General features: G+C 44.7%; 1 protein-coding gene across 1 annotated transcript in view; it reads left to right on the forward strand.

The window, feature by feature from the left end:
* The first annotated feature begins 12,719 nt into the window (after nucleotides 1-12,719).
* Nucleotides 12,720-25,260, forward strand: part of SHC4 (SHC adaptor protein 4) — a 129,180-nt gene continuing 116,639 nt past the window's right edge. The window contains exon 1 of the mRNA XM_052646541.1: nucleotides 12,720-13,304. Coding sequence (XP_052502501.1) covers nucleotides 12,720-13,304 — 585 coding nt within the window. The remainder of the gene's footprint in view (nucleotides 13,305-25,260) is intronic.

Genomic DNA, 25,260 nt, shown 5'->3' on the forward strand with positions numbered 1-25,260 from the left:
TGAAAGCATCAATTCTTTGGCGCTTTGCCTTCTTTATTGTCTAGCTCTGTAGGAAGACCATAGCCTTGACTATACAGATCTTTATTGGTAAAGTGTTGTCTTTGCTTTTTACACACTGTCTAGTTTATCATAGCTTTCCTGACAAGAAGCAGTCATCTTCTAATTTCAAGGCTGCAGTAACATCCACAGTGATTTTAGAGCCCAAGAAGAGAAAATCTTTCACTGCTTCCACCTTTTCCCCTTCTATTCGTCATAAAGTGATGGGACCAGGTGTCATGATCATAGTTTATTGAATGTTGAGTTTTAAGCCTGCGTTTTCATTCTCCTCCTTCACCCTCAAAGGTTCTTTAGTTCATTTTCATTTTATGCCATGAGCGTGGTATCATCTGCATATCTGAAGTTGTTGATATTTCTCTTCACAGTCTTGATTCCAGCTTGTAACTCATCAAGCCCACCATTTTGCATGATGTGCTCTGCATATAAGTTAAATAAACAGAGTGGCAATAAACAGCCTTGTCCTACTGCTTTCTCAGTCCTGAATCAGTCAGGTGTTCCATACAGGGTTCTAACTGTTGCTTCTTGACCAGCATACAGGTTTCTCAGGAGACAGGTAAAATGGTCTGATATTCCCATCTCTTGGAGAAGGAAATGGCAACTGACTCCAGTCTTCTTGCCTGGAGAATCCTGTGAACGGAGGAGCCTGGTGGGCTGCTGTCCATAAGGGTCGCACAGAGTCGGACACGACTGAAGCGACTTACCATGCATGGGTGCACTGGAGAAGGAAATGGCAACCCACTCCAGTGTTCTTGCCTGGAGAATCCCAGGGACAGAAGAGCCTGGTGGGCTGCCGTCTATGGAGTCGCACAGAGTCAGACATGACTGAAGCAACTTAGCAGCAGCAGCAGCAGTATTCCCATCTCTAAGAGTTTTCCACAGTTTGTTATGATCCACACAGTTAAAGGCTTTAGAGTAGTCTATCAAACAAAGGTAGATGTTTTTCTGGAATTCCCTTGCTCTCTCTATGATCCAGCAAATTTTGGGAATTTGATCTCTAGTTTCTCTGCCTTTTCTAACCCAGTTTGAACTTCTGGAAGTTCTCGGTTCACATAATACAGAAGCCTAGCTTGGAGGATTTTGAGCATAACTTTACTAGCATGGGAGATGAGAGCAATTGTCCAGTAGTTTGAACATTCTTTAGTACTGCCTTTCTTGGGAATTGGGATTGAGGATTGAGTTTTTCCAGTCCTGTGGCCATTGCTGAGTTTTCCAAATTAGCTGGCATATTGAGTGCAGCACTTTAATAGCATCATCTTTTAGGATGTGAAATAGCTCAACTGGAATTCCATCACCTTCACTAGCTTTATTGGCAGCAGTGCTTCCTAAGGCCCACTTGACTTCACACTCAGGGATGTCTGGCTCTGGGTGAATGACCGTACCATTGTGGTTATCTGGGTCATTAAGGTCTTTTTTGTACAGTTGTTCTGTGTATTCTTTTCATCTCTTCTTGATCTCTTCTGCTTTTATTAGGTCTTTACTGTTTTTGTCCTTTATTGTGACCATCTTTGGATGAAGTTTTCCTTTGGTATTTCCAATTTTTTTGAAGAGATCTCTAGTCTTACCCTAGGATTATGTTTTGTAAGAGCTCTCCACTATGACCTGTCCTTCTTGGGTGGCCCTACCTGGCATGGCTCATAGTTTCATTGAGTTACACAAGCCCGTTTGCCACGATAAGGCAGTGATCCACAAACGGGAAATACTTCCATATGTATCTTTAAAAGATAAGGACTTTTGGGGGGGCATAATTTAGGGAAAATTTTAAGATGTTCTAGATCAGAACGTATGGGCTCAATATCTACTCAGCCTTGCTACTGTTTAGTACAGCTTCTACCTTGGACCTCTGTTCTAATAATAATAATGTGTGTGTGTGTGTCCAACCCTTTACAACCCTATGGACTGTAGCCTGCCAGGCTTCTCTGTCTGTGGGATTCTCCAGGCAAGAATACTAGAGTGGGTTGCCATTTCCTCCTCCAGGGAATCTTCCTGACCCAGGGGATTGAACCCATATCTCTTGCATTGGCATGCTGGGTCTTTACCATTGTGCCACCTGGGAAGCCCTATCTCACAATGATAGCCTGCTATTTGTCACACACCCACTGAGACCTTACAGTAATGCAGTGTATGTGATAGACATTATCTTCCTTATACAGATAAAGAGAAACTGGGGCTCAGAGAGGTGAAGTAACTTGCCCATATTTCTAATAGTAGTCCACTCAAAGAAATCTAGACTTTTAAAACCATTCTTCCAGCCATTGCCTGCTGCCCAGTCTGAAAGCTACTCCATATTTTGTATGTGCTACAGTAGCAGTCCACTCCTGGTATCAAAATCTGTATTCATTTTCTACTGCTGCTATAACAAATGACCACCAACTTAGCTTAAATAACAGAAATTCACTATCTCACTAGTCTACACATTAGAGTAGAGATCTGCCATAGGTCTCAACAGGCTGAAATCAAACTGTTGGCAGGGCTACGTTCCTCTCTGGAGGCTTTAGGAAAACATTCAGAGTTTTGGTTTTTTGTTTTTGCTCATTTGGGTTGTTAGAATTCAGTTCTTTGCAGCTCTTAATTCTAATATTCCGATTTCATTGTTGGTTGTCAATTGAGGGCCCTCCCTAGCTTCCTTGACTCATGGCCAGCCTTCTTCTTAAAAGCCAGTAATGTCAGGTTGAGCCCTTCTCATGCTTCAGGTTTCTCCTTTTTCTGTCTTAAATTTCCCAGCTCTTACCATAGCTGGGAAGGGTTCATCGCTTTGAAAGCCTCATGTGATTAGATTGGGCCCACCCAGATAATTCCCCCATCTCATGATCTGTAATCTTAATCATATTCTGTGATGTTGTGATTTACAGTAGGAAATATATATTTGGTCTAAAACTTATAGAATTTCTTGGGCTTTCCCTGGCTATCCAGTGGTTAGGATGCCATACCTCCAATGCAGAGGATGCGAGTTCAATCCCTGGTAAGGCAACCAAGATCCCACATGCTGTGCTGTGTAGTGAAAAATAAATAAATCCTATGGAATTTCCTAAGTGATAAGAGCAGCAAAGTTGTCTTTTGTCACATTGATGCGGTGACTTTTGGAAAGCACCTCGTTAGAGCGGTAGAGGGTTGGAACTTTCAGTTCCAGTCCTCAACCTCTGGGGCGGAGGGAAGGTCTGGAAGCTGAACAGATTGCCAGTGACCAATGATGTAATCAAGCATGTCTATGTAAAGAAGCCCCCATAAGAACCCAAAAGAATGGGGTTCTGAGAGCTTCCAGACTGGTGAACACCTGGAGATTTTGAAAGAGCGGTGCACTCAAAGACAGTATGGAAGCGCCATGCCCTTTCCCCACACCTTGCCATATATATCTCTTCAATCTGGTTGTTCCTAAGTTATGTCCTTTCATAATTAACCAGTTATCTAGTAAGTAAAATGTTTCTATGAGTTCTCTGAGCTGCTCTAAGAAATTAATCAAACCCAAGAAGGAAGTTGTTGGGACCTCCAGTCTTTAGCTGGTCAGTCAGAAGCGCAGGTAGCAACTTAGGCTTGGGATTGCCAGCTGAAGTGAACGGCAGCCTTGTGGGGACTGAGCCCATAACCTATGGAATCTAATGCTATATCTGGATAGATAGTGTCAGAGTTGAGTTGAATTGTAGGATACCTAGCTGGTCTTGCCAAGAGTTGCTTGGTGGTGTAGGGGAAACCCAGCTCCTGCACATACTGGAATCTGGTCATTAGACCACCTCTTACATTTGCCAAGTTTCTTTTATCATGTTTCCTATATTAGGAAGTAGATATCTTTGGGGGTCTTTAGTCTGCCTACCATATTGTCAGCATCCCTATTTGAACCCAGTTTGGACTGACTACATTCGGGCTTTCTTCACCAGACACCATAGTCATTTCATAATGACCCAGAGGCTCTGCTTATTGTGTATCCCTGTTCTTACCACTGTATTTGTATCAGTGCTTTGGGCTGTAAGTAACAGGTACCAGCTACCCAAGAGCTGCTTGAGTTGCTTAAACCAGTAAAGGTTTATTTTTCTCACATAATGATTATATTTAGAGATGATTACTATTCTTGTTACAGTGATTCAATAATGCAGTGATGTCAAGTCCATGGGCTTGATGACTTGGCTGATCTTTCCTTCATGATTGCAAAATGGCTGCCATAGCTCCAGACAGTGCATCCACATTCAAGACAGGATGCGGGAAAACAGAGGGGAGGCTCCAGTTCTCTCGGCCCCTTGTATTAGGAAATCAGATGTTTCCCCAGAAGCCCCCATGAAACTTTCTTTACATCTCACAGACCAGAATTGTGTCACATGCCCTCACCCCTTGCAGTTGCAAGGAAGCCTGAGAAAGCGAATATTTAGTTTTTCCCGGTGGAGATGGGCAAAAGAAAAGAGGATTGGAATGAAGTTTAGATTAGCCAGCTTATAATGCCAAAATTTCAGTTGGTCCAGGACCCTGTCTTTGGCTCTCTTTTTCCAATCCACAATTAGAATTGGTATCCTGCTCCTGGATCAGACACCTCCTGATGACTGATGACCTGGCCAATACTCACTCCTTGTAGGATATCCCTGACCCCAATTAACCAGTTATGCTGCCACCTGGGTACATCTCCTGTTACTGCCTGCTGCTGGCCCTGGAAGTACCTGGCCGCCTTTCAGAGGCCTAGAGACTCCACCAGTCCCTTTGGCTATGTGCAGACAAGTTTCTATTCTGAAAGCACCTGTTTTTAAATGAGTCATTTTATAGCTTTGTGTGAGTGCACATATGTGCAACATGGTACACATTCATGCAGAAAAAAGGGGAAAATAGGCCACATTGACCAAAGACATTTTAATTCTATGGTAGCTTTAAATTCCATCTAGGTAGAAATTCAAATGGGTGTATCTTTCTTTTTCTCCTTTGCCTTTAGCTTCTCTTCTTTTCTCAGCTATTTGTAAGGCCTCCTCAGATAGCCATTTTGCCTTTCTGCATTTCTTTTCTTGGGGATGGCCTTGATCACTGCCTCTTGTACAATGTCACGAACCACTGGTCATAGTTCTTTAGGCTCTCTATCAGATCGAATCCCTTGAATCTACACCCATTTGAATGCAGAGTTCCAAAGAATAGCAAGGACAGATAAAGCCTTCCTCAGTGATCAATGCAAAGAAATAGAGGAAAACAACAGAATGGGAAAGACTAGAGACCTCGTCAAGAAAATTAGAGACACCAATGGAACATTTCATGGAACAATAGGCATAATGAAGGACAGAAATGGTATGGACCTAACAGAAGCAGAAGATATTAAGAAGAGGTGGCAAGAATACACAGAAGAATATACAAAAATGATCTTCATGGCCCAGATAATCACGATGGTGTGATTGCTCACCTAGAGCCAAACATCCTGGAATAAGAAGTCAAGTGGGCCTTAGGAAGCATCACTATGAACAAAGCTAGTAGAGGTGATGGAATTCTAGTTGAGCTATTTCAAATCCTGGAAGATGATGCTGTGAAAGTGTTGCACTCAATATGCCAGCAAATTGGGAAAACTCAGCAGTGGCCACAGGACTGGAAAAGGTCAGTTTTCATTCCAATCCCAAAGAAAGGCAATGCCAAAGAATGCTCAAACTACCACACAATTGCACTCATCTCACATGCTAGTAAAGTAATGCTCAAAATTCTCCAAGCCAGGCTTCAACAGTACATGAACCGTGAACTTCCAGATGTTCAAGCTGGTTTTAGAAAAGGCAGAGGAACCAGAGATCAAATTGCCAACATCCACTGGATCATCAAAAAAGCAACAGAGTTCCAAAAAAACATCTACTTCTGCTTTATTGACTATGCCAAAGCCTTTGACTGTGTGGATAACAACAAACCATGGAAAATTCTTCAAGAGATGGGAATATCAGACCACCTGACCTACCTCCTGAGAAATGTGTATGCAGGTCAAGAAGCACCAGTTAGAACTGCTCGTGGAACAACAGACTGATTCCAAATCGGGAAAGGAATATGTCAAAGCTCTATATTGTCACCTTGCTTATTTAATTTACATTCAGAATACATCATACAAAATGCCGGGCTGGATGAAGCACAAGCTGGAATCAAGACTGCTTGGAGAAATATCGATAACCTCAGATATGCAGATGACACCGCCCTTAGGGCTTCCCTGGTGGCTCAGACGGCAAAGCGTCCGCCTGCAATGTGGGAGACCCGGGTTCAATCCCTGGGTCGGGAAGATTCCCTGGAGAAGGAAATGGCAACCCACTCCAGTACTCTTGCCTGGAGAATTCCATGGACAGAATAGCCTTGTAGGCCACAGTCCATGGGGTCGCAAGGAGTCAGACACGACTGAGCGACTTCACGTCACTTCCAGCCTTATGGCAGAAAGTGAAGAACTAAAAAGCCTCTTGATGAAAGTGAAAGAGGAGAGTGAAAAAGTTGGCTTAAAACTCAATATTCAGAAAATTAAGATCATGGCATCTGGTCCCATCACTTCATGGCAAATAGATGGGAAAACAGTGGAAACAGTGACAGACTTTATTTTGGGGGGCTCCAAAATCACTGCAGGTGGTGACTGCAGCCATGAAATTAAAAGATGCTTGCTCCTTGGGAGAAGTTATGACCAACCTAGGCAGCATATTAAAAAGCAGAGACCTTACTTTGCCAACAAAGGTCCATCTAGTCAAAGCTATGGTTTTTCCAGTAGTCATGTATGGATATGAGAGTTGGACTATAAAGAAAGCTGAGCACTGAAGAATTGATGCTTTTGAACTGTGGTGTTGGAGAAGTCTCTTGAGAGTCACTTGGACTGCAAGAAGATCCAACGTATCAATCCTAAAGGAAATCAGTCCTGAATATTCATTGGAAGGACTGATGCTGAAGCTGAAACTCCAATATTTGGGCCACCTGATGCAAAGAACGTACTCACTGGAAAAGACCCTGATGCTGGGAAAAATTGAAGGTGGGAGGAGAAAGGGATGACAGAGGATGAGATGGTTGGATGGCATCACTGACTCGATGGACATGAGTTTGTGTAAGCTCTGGGAGTTGATGATGGAGAGGGAAACCTAGTGTGCTGCATTCCATGGGGTTGCAAAGAGTCGGACACAACTGAGCGACTGAACTGAGGTAGAAATTCTTTTGAAAATATTACTATAGCAGAGAAACTATTTTCTATCAGAGTACCTATTATCTTCTCCTTCCCCAGTAACAGACTTTGAGTTTATGTGCAGCAGCCATGTACGGAGACAAAAGACTTCATTCTCAGATAAAGAAGACTTCATTTTCTCTTACAGCTAGTTACAACCATGTGACTAAGTTCTGGCTAATGTGATGTAAGTGGAAACATTGTATTGGGCTTCCAGGACGATTCTTTAAAGAGAATGGGCCTTCTTTGTCCTTTCATCCATTTCACTGCCTGGAGTAGAGGTGAAATAGCTGGAGCTCTATCTGCCAGTTTAAACTATGAGGAAAAGAGATATACTTTAAGGATGGCTGAGAGCTGACACTGTCCTTGAACTTCCTACCTCCAGGGAAATAAATTTTTTTGTTCAAGCCTCTCTTATTTAGGATTTTTGTGTTATTTACAATTGAACCTGACCCTAAGTAACTCATCTACATTTTATCTACATGATGTCTAACTCTACATGGCACTTTCATATATATTATCCCATTTTCTACAGATAGGAGAATATCCATTCTCCTGTTTCTAGCTGGTCCTGGTTCCAGGAGAGTCAGTGATGGCCAACAGCAACCATTAGAGAGCCGTTTACCTACCCAGGTTGAACACCATGGGAAAACTGGAAATATTGGGTTCAGCAGGCACAAAGAAGATGTTGTTTTCAGAGTTAATGACACCTCTAGGGGAAACTCTGCCTCCATTTTTTGAAGCTAGGCTCTGACTGTTGGAAACCCAAGCCTTCTTCACTACCTCACTTCCTCATCTTTAAAATGGCATTGGTCTCTGCCAAGAACCTTATATAAATATTGTCTTGTGGACATTTTTTTTCTAAAGTAGAGCTTCACCAGTCTTTTCATTCCTCACTGATTGGCCTTTGGACTCATCCTTAGTGAAAATTCTTCAGGAGTAGGTATTGCCCGAAGACAGCTCTTCAGGAGTACATCTGCCTTGGGATAGACATGTATCCATGGCTGGAGTAAGAGCCCTAGTGCTCTGATGCCACCTGCTGCGCTTTGTTCCAAGGTAGCAATTGGTCCAGGATCTCCCAAAATTATTTCTGTCTTGTTCTATTTCCACCTTCCTCTCCTCTCCAGCACATCCTTCCTCTACCCCAACTCCCTCACTGGGTTCTCTTCCAAAGTTGGGCAGGCGTTTTTTGCCCAGGGCCCCTTCTCCCTCACTCCTGTAAGAAATCCAAGCAGGACCTGGCTGATTTTATCACGGCCCACCCTGACCCAGCACTTCCTTGAAACTGCCTGTTATACCCAAGAAACCCAGCCTGGGCAGGCTGTCCCTTAAGGTGACATTTTGATTCACAGCAAGGCACCCTTCGAAGGGGTGAGTTGTGTGTGTCTCAAAGCAGAGGCAGCATATGCAGCGGTCTAAGAAGAACCTTGCTTTCCAAGGGTGGTGATGAGAGGGCTTAATGTACTCTGATGGTTTAATGACAATCATCGTTTTCTCATCTATTATTCATATTTTTACTCCTGGCAATCCTATGAGGTATTTTGTGTGAATTTTATAGATATGATCTGCAAAGAGGAGAGGGGAGCAAAAACTGACAATTAGTGAGCACTAAGTATGAGTTAGGGTCTTGCACACACTGGCTGCCATCACAGCAGGGAAAGGCATGCGGCTGTAATGAGTCAGCACTTGGTTCTAGACAAGACCCGCTGCGGGGCCTGTACAAGCCAATAAATCAGAGCAGCTTACTATAAACTCAGAACCTTGACTGTGTCTTCTGCAGCACAGAGATGACAGGCCTAGGATCTAGACTTGAACTCTCTGGTGCCCTGGGAGGCAGCGGAGTACAGTGGCTACAGCACAGGCTCTGCAGCCAGGCAGAGCTACTGGGGAGATCCTGGCATCATTGCTCAACAGTCAGGGGCCCTTGGCCAAGTCACTGAACTTGCTCTGATCCTATATTCCACATCTGTAAGGCGGTGATGAAAATAGTGCCGGTCTTCAAAAGTTGTAATGATTGAATGTGAATGAAGGTGAATTGTCTTTTGTTCCATAATTCTTAGGTCTCATTAGTATTATTTTCATTGTGACTAATTGAAGAGGATGTTCTGACATCCTGGGGAAAAGGAAGTTATCTGCCTTGCCCACCCACCCACCTGGAATGGAGATCTACTCAGTTAATGAACCTGCTCTGAGGTTGTTGGGGCAGTTTTTCAGCTTCTGCCTTTGGGCTGAAAGCTGCCTGGCTGGGCTGGCTGAGCCTCTAAGGCCATTCCCCACTCCCCAGCTGCAGATCTGGTTTCTTTCACCCTCATAAAAGGCCCAGGCAGAGATGACTATGAAAGCCAAGATTTCCAGGGTCCTCAGGGTCAGAGAATCAGTCCACAGAGGCCATGGCTGCTTTGTTACCTTACCTGGTCCCACCCAGTTCCCCTCCCTCCTCACCCTTTCTGGGACTCATTCCTGAAGAATAGGGACTGGTCTGAGCCCCTGGCCAGAACAGTGCCTGCCTGGGTGAGCAGGCCCTCCTGGGGTACCCCGTCCTCTAGGCATGAAGTGAAAGTCGCTCAGTCATGTCCGACTCTATGAGACCCCATGGACTATACAGTCCATGGATTTCTCCAGGCCAGAATACTAGAGTGGTAGCCTTTCCCTTCTCCAGGGGGTCTTCCCAACCCAGGGATCAAACCCAGATATCGACCCCAGGGATCGAACCTAGGCATGAAGACCTCAGCAAAGATTCACATCAGCCTGGTGGGCTCCTATTGTTCCTTCCTTGTCTAGGCCCATGTGAATGTTAGGAAATAGTTTCTTTGAACCGTGCTGGCGTCCTCAGCTTCTGTGCTGTGCTGTGCTTAGCTGCTCAGTCGTGTCCGACTCTTTGTGACCCCATGGGCTGTAGCCCATCAGGCTCCTCTGTCCATGGGGATTCTCAGGCAAGAATACTGGAGTGGGTTGCCATGCCCTCCTCTAGGGGATCTTCCCAACCCAGGGATAGAACCCAGGTCTCCCACATTGCAGGTGGATTCTTTACTGTCTGAGTCACCAGGGAAGCATAAGAATACTGGAGTGGGTAGCCTATCCCTCCTCCAGGGGATCTTCCCAAGCCAGGAATCAAACCCGGGTCTCCTGGGTTTGAGGAGATTGCAGGCAGATTCTTAACCAGCTGAGCCACCAGGGAAGCCCCAACTTCTCCTGCTTTGTGCTAATTTTTCTTTTTAGTTGCCTAGGATGGTGTAGACTCTACTCTGTATGGGGTAAGAATACCAGCTTCAGGGGCAGGCAACCCAGGTTCAAATGGCCTTTCTTCACACTGCCAGTCATATACTTGGTGAGGCAGGCACTGTGTGGCACATGGTGCCAAGTGCCCTACAGGGATTATCTCCTGAGCCCTTATAGCATCTCCATTAGGCAGCTGTTCCTAACAGATGAGGGCATTCAGGCACGGAGAGGCAAAGTACCTTTCTCAAGGCAGCATAGCATGGGATCTGTAACAACAAGGAGGGAACCGTGAGAGAGAAGAGGAGAGGCAAGGTGGAAAGAAAAAGGAAGTTCGCTTTTACGATTTTGCCCAGAGCCTGTCTCCTCAGCCCCAAGGATGTGGAGTCCAACTGGCTTAGTCACTCCCCTCAGTTTTGTCAGGAGAAGGTCTGATGGCAGAGAGAGGAGGTCAGTGAACACTGATGGGAAAATTTATGAAGATGCAAAAAAGCCTTCCCAAGGAAAAACCATTCTAACAGGTTTGGCAGACAGGATGTGAAAAGGTGCAGAATTTCTGGGGCGAGCCGGGGGAGGGGATCAGGAAGTCAGGGAGGATGCATTTTTAGCTGGTCAGGAGTTACCATTTAATTCTGTGTCTGGATCTCAAAGGAGTTCAGGCCATCAGAGTCATAAATATACACGAGCCTAATGCAGCCTTGTGGGCAGGAAGACAGCGAAGGTGGTGTCCCTGACTCCAGGGGCAGCGGATTGGTTTTAATTTTTGAATTAATGAGCAATTTCAGATGCAAGAGCCTTGGCCCACCAAGAAATGTAACTTTCAGCTGAGATTTTCTTCTCCCTTCTGATATGTGCTTTCCACATCCTCTCAGTGTTTCAGCGCTTTCCTCTTCTCCATTCCAGAAAGAACCTGCCTTTCCCTTTCTCAGCTGCTCTCCTGGCTGGTGTGTGCTAAGTCTTTTGCAGTTGTCATCATGTCTTCAGAATGCATTTGATAGGTACAGGAAGTTGCACCAGAGGGAGATGGAACCAGCAATCAATAAAAAAAGAACTATGTTTCTAAGAAGAATGCATCACGGGGCTTCCCACAGGAGTTGTGTACCATATGTTCTAATATCTGTGGAACAATGGATCTAATTTTTAGTTCTTCTGCTTGGCTTTCCCAGCCATCTCAGCAAAAAAGAAGATGGACATTTTAACCTGCTGCCCAGCTTACTGATGACTTATACTAAAGATTGCTTTACCCTTTAACCCCTTCATTGTTATCACAGAATAAAATCTCTCCCTTTTCTTCCTCCAGCTTTATTTCTCCTGGCTACTAGTTTAGTATATTTATGGTGCATGAGTCATCAAGCTGCCCTTTGATTGGATAAAAACCGAACACCCCTGAGACCATCAGTCAATTACAGCTATTCTCAGCTTCATTCACAGATTTATTAGCTTGCACACACAGAGAGAAATTCATTCAGCAAAGTTCATTCATAAAAATTTCAACACGCTGCGTATCATCCTGCACATTTCAGCCTTCTGTTGCAGAGAGGCTTCTGAAAGCTCTGAGAGGAGTCGGGGAGGGAGGGAAGCTCCGAGCCAGGGTGGGCAGGCTGGGAGGGGATCTGAGGAACACGGAAGGACCACAAGTCAGAGAAATAATGCGGAGGAGCGCCTGTCACTAGTACTGCTGGCTTGTGGCCCAGATGGGATGCAAGACAAGATCTTCCAAGAGAGGGCAGCCATCAGGAGAAACGAACTCAGGCAGAAGGGCCTTTGGCTCATATAGACATTTCCTACCCACGCACCCACCCCCCCTTTTTTTTTTAACGAATAATCACTGGAACAAATAAAGGGTTAATAGGCCAGACATTGCCCCGCCCTGTGGGAACCGGAGGGAGCAGGTTTGAAAGTTCCTGTGTGCAGAAGGGAGGATGGGGGTGGGGGGCGCTAAATATTTCTGCAAGGCTCCCGCACCGCCAGCGACGCGGCGGGACCGGCTGGCTGGTTCTCCGCCCGGTTCCGTGCACAAGAGTAGGAGGTGAGCGATCCTCGCCGCCGCGAGGCTGGGTCCAAGCTTTCCCAGCAAGGAATCCCCGACGAGAACACCGGGTGCTGCCGCTGGGCTACAGACTGGACCGAAATCAGCTGGGTAGGCGTTTTCCCCTGGGCTGTTACCCTCGAGGACCCGGAGCCGAGGCGGGCGAGCGCGAGAGCGGAGTTGGAGAGGTGGCTGCCCCAAGTTGCACGGGGCATTGAGGCATTTGTTTCCCGTTCCGTTTATCTGGCAGACGGCGAGGCGATTTATGCAACAGTATCCTGTTTCAGCACTGCCAAGGCTATGCGAGAACGCGGTCAGGACAGCCTGGCCGGACTCGTGCTGTATGTAGGACTCTTCGGGCACCCCGGGATGCTGCACAGGGCCAAGTACAGCCGCTTTCGGAATGAGTCCATCACGTCCTTGGACGAAGGCAGCCCGGGAGGCTCGACCGGGAGCAAGGGCTCTCCGCAGCCTCCTTACCCCGCCCTGGCACCTCACCTGCCCGCTGAAGACGCTGCCTTGGCCTCCCAGGAGAGCCCCACCCCATTGTGCACCTTGATCCCTCGCATGGCCAGCGTAAAGCTGGCCAACCCAGCCACCTTGCTGAGTCTGAAAAACTTTTGTTTGGGTACCAAAGAGGTACCACGACTCAAGCTCCAGGAAAGCCAGGACCCGGCTCCCAGCAGCCCGGCTTCCCCTGAAACCAGTTTCAATAGGGCCGTGCCAGCACCTCCGCCTCAGCGGGACCCCCTGGGGCACAGGGCGTCCTCTTTAACTCCTGACGCCTGCCCACTTCCCGGCCCTGGGGAACCAGCCCCCCGGAACAGACAGGACAGACTCTCTGTGCAGCACCTGCTGGGGCTGGGCATGAACTACTATGTGAGGGTAAGTCTATTTCCCTCTCTGCACTCCTTCTGCAAGGGTCATATTCTCTGCTTTCTGAAAGGGGCTGCGCATCATCCGGCCGAGTTTTAGATTTGGAGAAGTCACCATGGGGCTTTCCAGGTGGCGCTAGTGGTAAAGAACCCACCTACCAATGCAGGAGACCTAAACGACTCGGGTTCAGATCCCTGGGTAGGGAAGATCCCATGAAGGAGAGCTTGACAACCCACTCTAGTGTTCTTGCCTAGAAAATCCTATGGACAGAGGAGCCTGGCAGGCTACAGTCCATGCATAGGGTCCCAAAGAGTCAGACATGACTGAAGCAGACTTAGCATGCAAGCACATAAGACATTGTGTAGCTGGAGGGGGCGGAGAAGGGAAGGTGGTCTTATAGGTTTCCCTACAAATATCTGGCCTGTACTGAAATCACATGACTTTTGGTTCAAGGGCACGAACTGGTGCTACATGTTAGTGTAGGTAGTTGCCAAGGGTAGGGGCAACCTCTCATAGAGAAAGCTGATATGTCCCTGCTGGACTGAGGATTCTGTACAAGAAGAGTCAAGAATTTCAAATCTAATTAGTGATTAAGACTCAGTAAATTATACTAGCCATTGTATTTCAGTAGAGATTTTTGTGCTGGAGGAATACATAGTATAAGGGACCTGAATTGTTTTTAAAAATCTAATTCAGCATTTAACAAACACTTCTCCAAACATGGCTGAATCTCTAATCTTGTGTTAGGAGGTAGCATTAGGTCTTTGGTGCACGTTTTTTGTCTTTATTGCCTACGCTGTGGCCATGGGGCCTTGTCCATGAGCCATGTGCAAAATCAAGGTCCTTATTGGCCTTGCATCTGCCCTTTTCTATTCCATATCCGAGTAAAAGAAGATTTGACTTCTGTTCTTCTAGAGCTCACAATTTCAATCAGGGAAACCAACAAATACAGGTGAAATAATAGAACAATATTTAGCAACATATATCTGGTGTGAGATGCTGAGGGAATTCAGGAAAAGGGGAAGGTTGTTGTGGTCTGGGATTCATTCATAGGGGAACCCTCAGGGGAAGGTGTATCTTGGAAGAGCTATCAGATCTTTATTGGCAGAAAGCGGGAGATTCCTGGCAGCGCATGAATTGGAGCAAAATCCAAAGGCAGATACCACTGTGGTTACTGGAGGGGAGCATCATGCTGGGCTTAACTGAGAAGAGAGGGAATGCTGGAGGGTAGCTGGTGGTAGAGAGCATGGCTGGCACATAGCTGATGCTCAAACAAATATGAGTAAAATAAGGCAAATTACAGACAGATCTCGGGTAGCTTGGCGGGGAGGGAGCAACTGACCAAAGCTCTTAATGCCCAAATAGGGAGTTTGTAACACTCTGACTGGTAAACAGGACCCTTCATAGGTTTATAAATCAACTACAACCTGATGAAGGTGGTTTCAAAAAGACCACTCTGTGAATTTATTTGTGAAGCAGGGAGAAATGAGCAATTGGGAGGTTGATAAGAAAGATACTCTAGTTTAGGCACCAGGGATGGTAACATGGATTCATGTGAAGATGAGAGAAAACAGATGAATATGAGTCTCTGTGAAAAGAACCTCAACAGTCTTGGATGACAGAGCAGATCATTTCGGATCATCATACACATAATAGATGGGTGAACATTTATTGAGCAGTGAGTAGACTGCTGAGTGTGTTTATTGCTATTTATAGTGGCTGTGGATGATTATTGATAGAGTTGTGAGGCATGAAAGATAACTTCAGATGTAAGCGTCCCAGTGGGATTAGCGATGTTAGTGATAGAATGAGTTGGGAGCAGGGTCACATTATGTTTAAAGTAATGATATCTAACTGGTTCTAATTTGTAGGTAGCAGTTGTGTAAGACTAGCACTCTCGTGAGAAGTCTGATCTGAAAGTAGACATTTGAGAGATAGCCCAATAACTGTATCACACACAATTAAGATCTCAAAGAATGTTAAATAATGAATGCTGAAAGGGTTACAGGGAAAGCAGGCTAGGGGCAGCCTTGGTGAATTGATAACAGAAACCTCCAAGGAAGATACATTTATAGGACACTCAGCTCTTATCCTCCCTCACGGTGACACAGCTCATCATGGAAATAGTTTCATGTATCAACTAAAAGTTTGTGGGTACTTGATGGATGTGAGTCTGAGTGAACTCCGGGAGTTGGTGATGGACAGGGAGGCCTGGCGTGCTGCGATTCATGGGGTCGCAAAGAGTCGGACATGACTGAGCGACTGAACTGAACTGAACTGAACTGAACTGAAGTATCCTCCAGGCTCTAATGGGAGAATGTGATTCTCCTACCTCATGCTCGGCACCTGCCTTCCCATCACGTGGACATCCTCTGTCTTCTGCTTTGCCTTTCCTTCCCTCTTGTACTTCCTTCCACCTCCCCACACCCATACACATGTACAGTTTCTAATGTGAAAGAAATTGCTGTGTGATCTCCATTTCCCTAGGGAGTGTCTCCAGTGGCATTTTAGATTTTTAATGAGGATGCCATCTCTCTTTTTCCTGGTGATAATGACGGATCCTAGGAAAAGTGCTGACCTCATGATCTATGTGAGTCACACTATGTTGCCAATAGACAGTGACATGAAACACCAGTGAACACCTCTTTTAGGAAGTCAAAAATACATGGAAAACCCTAATTTATTAATTTTTATAAAACCCTAGCTTTGAAAGATGGAAGGAACTCAAAATTTATCAAGCTCAATGCCTCTATGAAGAAACTGAAGACTAGAGAAGTGATTTCTCTTTTACTGCCACACAGGTGAGTCAAAAGAAGAGTTAGTGGCAGAACCCAGTTGCCCTGTGTGTGCCAGTCTTTGCTCCTTTCCCCACAGGTGTTCATCCTGGTTGAGATTCTGCTCAGAATTCTTTTAGATGTGATGTGCACTCATCTTAAAAGATGAAATGCCAACCTGTTAATTTATAGTGAAAATTATTGTGCCAAGGAAACCAAAATTGTGATCTCATCTGCAGAAAAATGTGCATAGGAAGAGTTAAATCAAAGGTCTCTTGATGATGATGGAATCAGAGTAGAGAAGTGAGAGAGATACTCTTTTTGAAGAATTTATTTTAGGATGATAACACCTGTTTATAAGTTTTACACGTACAACATTACATTTCTACTTCTGTATACACTACAATGGGCTCACCACCAAAAGTTTAGTTTCCATCTTTCACCATAGAGTTGACACCTTTACAAAGCTGTTTCACCCCTGCCCCTTCCCCTCTGATAACCTCTACTATATCCTCTGTATCTACATGTTGTTTTGCTTTATTTATTTTGGTTTTTATATTCCACATATGAATGAAGTTATATGGTATTCAGCTTCTCTGTCTGACTTATTTCACTTAGCATAATACTCTTAAGGTCCATCCATATTGTTGCAATTCTTTTTTATGGCTAATATTCCATTGTGTGTGTATATGTATATGTATATGTATATGTATATGTATATATGCATGCATGCTAAGTTGCTTCAGTCATATCTGACTCTTTGTGACGCTATGGACTGTAGCCCACCAGGCTCCCCAGTCCATGGGGGTTCTCTGGGCAAGAGTACTAGAGTGGGTTGCTGTGCCCTCCTCCAGGGGATCTTCCTGACCCAGGGAATGAACTTACATCTGTCTCCTGCATTGGCAGGAGGGTTCTTTACCACTAGCACTACCTGGGAAGCCATATATATATATATTTCACATCTTCTTTATCTGCTCATCCATTGATGGGCACTTAGTTTGTTTCTATACCTTGGCTAATGTAAATAGTGCTGTGATGAGCTTAGCAGTGCATACATCTTTTTGAGTTAGTGTTTTGAATTCTTTGGAGAAATACCTGGAAGTGGCATCATTGGATTGTATAGTAGTTCTGTCTTTAAATTTTTGAGGAACCTCCTTACTGGTTTCCATTGTGACTGTACCAGTTTACATTCCCACCAACACTGGGTGAGAGTTCCCTTTTCTCTACATCCTCACCAACACTGTTTGTTTCCTTTTGGATAACAGCCGTTCTAAGAGCTGTGCAGTGATAAGAGCGGTTCTTGATGGCTAGTGGACATAGAGGGGACTCTTTCAGGCAGAAGACAGCCACATACTCTACTTTCTTATCCGCATCATGTGAGTGCCCCTCTCCTTCCCCAAATCTGTTTCATTCATCCTCTTCTCTGTTGAGAGAATATGTACTGTGGACCAGATATGTGACAAGAACTCTTCCAGGCCTTAGGGACAGATCAGTGGATTAAGAGACCAGATCTGAACCCTCATGAAACTTACATTCCAGTGAGGGAAGCTGAGTCATGATTGAATAAACCAGTTAATATGTATGTGTAAGTAAATATAATATGTCATGTGTATTAAGTGCCAGAGAACATTAAAGCAGGGGAAGTAAGAAAGGCAGTTAATTGGCTGGAGATGGAGGATATTGTATTCTTTTTTTGCATAAAAATGGCATAGTTGGAGCTCCTTTTAATTTTGTTTTCTTGTGTCTTTTATCTTCACAGTAAGTACTTAGTTTGTCATCTACTCTAGGTTAGAGTTGTCTTTAGGTTAGATATTCTTTTAAAAATGACTCTTTTTTTTGGTCTTATGATATAAAATCAGTTATACAGCTGAGAATACTTTATAAATCCCAAGAAACTATTTTTGAATAACTTTCATTCAAGCTCAGACCTTAAACTGCCTGAAGGTTTCTCAAGAAAAGCGGTCTGAACTATTCTTTGAGAGATACCAAATTAGAAATGGACAGCCAGACTGGGTCTGAGCAAAGTAGTGAGGTGGGTGAGGTCTGTTAAATGTGGCCACATGGTGACATTTGTTCCCACCATAACATTACATTTCAGTTTTTTATGAAGTCTTTCCAATTCACTTTGTCTAGCAACAAACATTCATGTGGAGGTCTCCCAGGTGCTCAAAATGGTCTGTGTATGGTGAGCCTGGAAGATATGTAACACAACCAGTGCTCTCGTGTAGAATGAGAGAATTGATCTCAATGACCTAGAAGGCCCCCATCACCAGCATTTTTCTCCTTCTTCCAGTCTTACTGAGATATAATTGACATACAGTACTATATAAGGTTAAAGTGTACAGCATACTGGATTTGATTTATATACATCATGAAATGATTACCACAGTAAGTTTACTGAACATTCATCATCTCATATATTAATGGATACAAAAGAAAAGAAAAAGAAAAACTATTTCTTTGTGATGAGAAGTCTTAGGATTTACTCTCTCAGCAACTTTCATATATAATGTGTAGCAGTCCCAACACCAGCATTTACAGGCACTAAAGCTCCTTTCTCCACGTGGGAGGTATTTAAATATTAGTTGCCTTTCCCATACCCAGTTCCCAGATTGCCTACAACTTAGTTCAGAGACTAAATAAATCAGAGGCAAAGAAACTAACCCAGACAGAACTGCCACAGGTTAGCACAGTAGTTCTCACAATAAAACACGGAGAAAGGCTGTTTTCTCTGGGTGAGGACATCGAGACTCAAAGAGTGTATTGTCTACCCTACACTTTACAGTGTAAGTAAATAGAAGACTGAAGATTCAAATCCAGGTTTTATCTCACTTCAGTGCTCTTCTTCCCACCCTCTCCCCTCACCTCCAAGCAAGTCAGGCAGTCCCGCAGGTTCCTAAGTGGAGAAGCACAGATGAAGGACCATACTGGGCAGGAGAACTTTTTATGGGACCAACCCACAGAACTTGCCTGCTTGCATTCATTTGCTTGATTTCAGTCTCCTCACCTCAGCTGCACCCAGTGCAGCCGTTTCCACAGACTGTGTTAGTATCTGAGTGCTGCTGTAACAAGTGTCACAGACCAAATGGCTTACAACCACAGACATTTATTCTCTCTCGGTTCTGGAGGCTAGAAGTCTGAAATCAAGCTCTCTGCGGGGCCATGATCCCTCGAAGCCTCTAGGAGAGAATCCTTCGATGCCTCTTCTAGTTTCTGGTGGCTTCTAGCAATCCTTGGCATTACTTGGCTTGTAGAGGGATCACTCTTATCTCTCCCTCCATCTTCGCATGTCTTTCTCTCCTGTGTGTCCAAGGACACCAGTCATTGGATTAAGGCTCTCACTAATCCATTATGACTTCATCTTAACTTGATTGCATCTGTGAAGACTCAACTTTCAAGTAAGGCCACATTCATGGTTTTGGGGGTTAAGACTTCAATGTACCTTTTTGAGCTATGCGATTCAATCCATAACAGTTCCCCCAAAACATTTATTGCAATGTTTGCCCACAGAAACTTTCTTGCCTATTGGGCTCATCAGTTTTGGGTGCAAATACGATCTTTTTACTTCCTTTGTAAATCTCATGGTATGTTCTCACCACCCATCTTCCCTTTTCTAATGTTGTATCTTAATACTGAGGCTGTAGACTAGTATTGCCTAATGTCCACACTAGATGTGGTCCATGGTACTGTGATGTTCCGTCTGCCCCAACTGTCTCTTCTGTAGGAGGGCACTGATCTAGGAATCATGAGGTCTAGGTTAAAGTAATGGCTCTGACACTAGCCAGCTGTGTGACCTGGGATGAGTCATTTCACTGCTTTATTTTCTTATATTTGAAGCAAAAGTGAACAGAATGCTATCTATGATCCTAAGACCCCACGTCCCCTTTCCCATTGTCTGAAATCTCCTATTAGGATCTCTTTTCTGAAGGAAGTAACTTTTCACACCTTTGTCTCAATAGCGAGGAGACAGAATGCCCTTCGCATCCTCTTGCTAACGCTGAGCTGGCTTCACCAGTAAAGCAGAAACCTTGCACTAGCATGGATACAGGTGGTCAACATTTTAGAGAGATGGTGAGAGAGGAGTCAGGTGGAACAGTATCCGAGTATGGGATTCCAGGGAGGAGTAGAGGGTGGGCAGGTCCAGGAGGCAGGCCAGTGTGAATGATGGTGGCCAGTACTCTGGGACCATGGCTTTGCTTACTTGGTCTAGCCAGCGGGGCCATGCTGGGGTTTGGCATCCAATCCAAGGTCTGTAGAAGTACCAGGAATTAACCCTTCTCTGTTTTCTCTGGGCAAATGTGATAAAAGAAAAAGGGCCTGCCACACCTTGAAAGTGGAAGATTCCTAACCCTGGGGAACCCTTGAAGAGACTGTCCTACAGTTTATGCAAAATCGTGGGACCTTGGTTGTGTGGATTAGTGGTGTGTGCACGGTGAATGGAAGTGGCTTTCTGCCTCTGCTGTCCCCCCCCCCTTTTTTTTTTTGGAGTTATTGGTGGATAAAAGAGACATCATACAGGTGGGAGGAAATAATTCCAGCTAAAACTGACTCTCTGGCAATGAAGGTATTATATTTTCTTACTGTTTCTTTCTTGAAGTAGATGTAGAAGTGGATTCTGCTAGAAGTTAGGAAAATCCTGGCATAGTTGACCCATTGTTCCTGTTCTCTTTAAAACTGCACATATCTCTTGATCTGACCAGTCCTTGCTCACCCCTGACCACTAGAGCATTAATTGGAAGATAGTGTTTCAGAGGTCACCATATCCAAAACCTTCATTTTGCAGTTGAGGAAAGAGGCTCAGAGATGTGAAATGACTTGCCCCAATTCAGACAGCAACTTAGTGGTAGAACCCAGACAAGAACTGCCAGTTCTGTCTGTACTGTGCTTAGTCACTCAGGTGTGTTCGACTCTTTCGACCCCATGGACTGCAGCCCACCAGACTCCTCTGTCCATGGGGATTTTCCTTGCAAAGATACTAGAGTGGGTTTCCATGCCCTCCTCCAGGAGATCTTCCCAACCCAGGGATCGAACCCAGGTCTCCTGCATTGCAGGTGGATTCTTTACCATCTGAGCCACTAGGGAAGCACAGTTCTGTCTACAACACTTTTTTTTTTTAAATTGAAGTACAGTTGATATACAATGTCATCTTAACTTGTGTATAACACAGTGATCTATCTATCTATATATTATTTTTCAAATTATTTTCTCTTATCAGTTCAGCTCAGTCGTGTCTGACTCTTTGCAACCCCATGAATCACAGCACGCCAGGCCTCCCTGTACATCACCAACTCCCGGAGTTTACTCAAACTCATGTCCATCGAGTTGGTGATGCCATCCAGCCATCTCATCCTCCATTGTTCCCTTCTCCTCCTGCCCCCAATCACTCCCAGCATCAGGGTCTTTTCCAATGAGTCAACTCTTTGCATGAGGTGGCCAAAGTATTGGAGTTTCAGCCTCAGCATCAGTCCTTCTAATGAACACCCAGGACTGATCTCCTTTAGAATGGACTGACTGTATCTCCCTGCAGTCCAAGGGACTCTCAAGAGTCTTCTCCAACACCACAGTTCAAAAGCATCAATTCTTTGGCACTCAGCTTTCTTCACAGCCCAACTCTCACATCCATATGTGACCACTGGAAAAACCATAGCCTTGACTAGAGGGACCTTTGTTGGCAAAGTAATGTCTCTGCTTTTTATAGTTTATTATAAAATAATGAATGTAGTCTCTGCGTATACAGTAGGTCCTTGTTGGTTATCTATTTTATATATAGTAGTGTATATGTCCAGCATTCTATTTTCTGCCCCTATCTTGCCTCACTTTCCCTCACTCCCCAAACTAAATGTGCTATGCCAAACATATCTACATGATTGAAATATTGAATACATGTCTTTTTTAAAGACCAGAATAAAAATGTTTTTCTGATAGGAAAACAGCCTTTAAAAAGCAATGAGAAGGAAAAGGAGATCAAGGAAGAGTGGAAAGGAGCCCAAAACGCATTGGCTTTGCCAGTTTTACCCTTTTGTCTATGGAGGTCCCGGTGGGTGGCAACGTGTCCATGTTGGACCAGGACTTGTACAGCGTGCATGGACTGACCTTATTTCATTCATCTTCTGAAACCCCTTGGGGTCATTTTGCACATGTGGCTTTTCCTCTCACTTCCATTTTCATGTTACTTTAAAGCTAGTACCATGCTATGTCGTCACATGGGTCAGATGGAAGCATCCCTGTTTCCCAGTGTGACAGTCTCACCATAAGGAGAGTGATCCAGAAGATACACAGGGCTCAGGGGGCAAGGCCATGTCACAGTGTCTTCCTCAGAGCAGGGTTGTGACGTGGCTGGGGTCTCTTCCCCTCTCCTAACAGTTATATACTTTGGATCTCAGGGTGGTCCGGTCAGATTTGCAATGAAGTATCAAAATCATGGTGACCAAAAGATGTAGGCCTCAGTGTTGTGCGCAAGTAGCTACTACATGAAAAGGTTGCATCTGAAACAGAGTTTTCTGAAAGGATATTTGGGAAAGTCAAGAGGTCTCAAAGAGCTAGACTTTTGAAAACATTTGTTGGGGGGCATCATATGAGAATTTATTGATAGCATAGCAATGATGATAAGGAAGTATAAATTTGCAACGATAAACTTAGATGTACAAGTTCAGTTCAGTCACTCAGTCATGTCTGACTCTTTGTGACCCCATGGACTGCAGCACACCAGGCTTCCCTGTCCATCACCAACTCCCAGAGCTTACTCAGACCCATGTCTGTCGAGTCAGTGATGCCATCCAACCATCTCATCCTCTGTCGTCCTCTTCTCCTCCCACCTTCCATTTTTCCCCAGCATCAGGGTCTTTTCCAATGAGTCAGTTCTTTGAATCAGGTGGCCAAAGTACTGGAGTTTCAGCTTCAGCAACAGTCCTTCCAATGAATATTCAGGACTGATTTCCTTTAGGATGGACTGGTTGACTCTCCTTGCAGTCCAGGGGACTCTCAAGAGTCTTCTCCAACACCACAGTTCAAAAGCATCAATTCTTTGGCGCTTAGGTTTCTTTATAGTCCAACTCTCACATCCATACTCGACTACTGGAAAAACCATAGCTTTGACTAGATGGACCCTTGTTGGCAAAGTAACGTCTCTGCTTTTTAATATGCTGTCTGCTGCTGCTGCTGCTAAGTTGCTTCAGTCGTGTCCGACTCTGTGCAGCCCCATAGATGGCAGCCCGCTAGGCTCCTCTGTCCCTGGGATTCTCCAGGCAAGAACACTGGAGTGGGTTGCCATTTCCTTCTCCAATGCATGAAAGTAAAAAGTGAAAGTGAAGTTGCTCAGTGGTGCCTGACTCTTAGCGACCCCATGGACTGCAGCCCACCAGGCTCCTCTGTCCATGGGATTTTCCAGGCAAGAGTACTGGAGTGGGGTGCCATTGCCTTCTCCGTTGCTATGCTGTCTAGGGGTCAACTTTCCTTCCAAGGAGCAAGCGTCTTTTAATTTCATGGCTACAGATGTACAAGAGGTGTCATTAAAATATATGTGTGTATATATATATTTAAACTGTAAATATTTAAAATCGTATGAAATCCAGCACTGAGCCCTCTCTTGTTTGTTTGACAGTATTTTCCATTTTGGTCATTATTTGTCCCCGAATCTCAGGATCACATAATGAATCAAGGGGCTCTAATTTGTGTCCCTAAATAGGGGAGAGGCCTCTTACCTTCAGTTCATTGTTTGTGGATGGTTCCCTAAAGGCAGGAACACCCCAGCATTTGACCTTCTTTTGCCCATTAGGATGTTTATCTTCTCTGGAAGCCCCTTCTGTGAATCCGGCCTCTCTAGCTGCAATCATGTGACCTGTGGGAGGTTCATGGGATTGAGACAGGGAGGGAGGGAGGGAAAAGAATGCAGAGTACAGGCAGTGCCTACCCAGAAAAGAATCTGGAACACAGCGGTCATAAATCAACAGTTAACTGACATATTTTGTCTGGTCAAATTAGAAAAAAAATTTTTCTTTTGATCAGTACAACATTTTAAAAACCAAGAACGTTCATATAAAACTCTGGATTTTTCTGGCTTCTTAGAAGAGCTGACAGCACTAGGCTAGCCATCCCACATGTTAACAAATGACCAGAGGTGGGCACTAAGCCACAGTCCCAATCAGTTGCACTCACTTCCATCACCTGTCTGTCCAGATCGCAACCCCCCCCCCCCCCCCCCCCGCAAGGTGGCTGAGTTTGCATAACTACCTGTGACATTGCCTTTTATTTTCCACTTTGGAATACCTGGGAGAGAAGCTGAGAATGTCCTCTTCCTGGGCACCATAGTGGGGCTTCTTTCTTTTATGCAGTGGGACGGAGTATTGGGAATGGGTGAGACCCAGGAAACCGGGATGCGGCCTTCTCCACTCAGAGGTTCTCTTCCCATCCTCACAGAGTTGCAGAGTTTTCAAGAGTAGGTGGGGCTCCAGGACTAGTGCAGGCCATTCCTATTTTGTGAAAATGTGTCAGGCAAAGTTGGTTTGTGTTATCATTTCTTTGGGATGGTGAATTTTCCCAGAGAAATAATGTCGAAGGTTGATAAAGCTTTCTCATATGGCTGGGGAGAGGATTAAGTGAAAAAAAATTTATGTATAAAGATTAGCACAGAGCTTGTCACATGGTAAGTCTCAGGTCGGGGGAGAAGAATGAACTTTCAAAGTTCTAGGAGTGCCTTTGGGCAAAAAAAAAAAAAAAAAAAAGACTAGCTTCGATTTTGGTGTTTTTACAATTCCCTTTAAAAGCAAGAGAGTTCCAGAAAAACATCTATTTCTGCTTTATTGACTATGCCAAAGCCTTTGACTGTGTGGATCACAATAAACTGTGGAAAATTCTGAAAGAGATGGGAATACCAGACCGCCTGACCTGCCTCTTGAGAAATCTGTATGCAGGTCAGGAAGCAACAGTTAGAACTGGACATGGAACAATAGACTGGTTCCAAATAGGAAAAGGAGTACGTCAAGGCTGTATATTGTCACCCTGCTTATTTAACTTATATGCAGAGTACATCATGATAAACGCTGGGCTGGAAGAAACACAAGCTGGAATCAAGATTGCCGGGAGAAATATCAATAACCTCAGATATGCAGATGACACCACCCTTACGGCAAAAAGTGAAGAGGAGCTAAAAAGCCTCTTGATGAAAGTGAAAGAGGAGAGCGAAAAAGTTGGCT

The sequence above is a fragment of the Budorcas taxicolor genome, chromosome 10, assembly GCF_023091745.1.
Source record: "Budorcas taxicolor isolate Tak-1 chromosome 10, Takin1.1, whole genome shotgun sequence".
Classification (NCBI taxonomy): Eukaryota; Metazoa; Chordata; class Mammalia; order Artiodactyla; family Bovidae; genus Budorcas; species Budorcas taxicolor.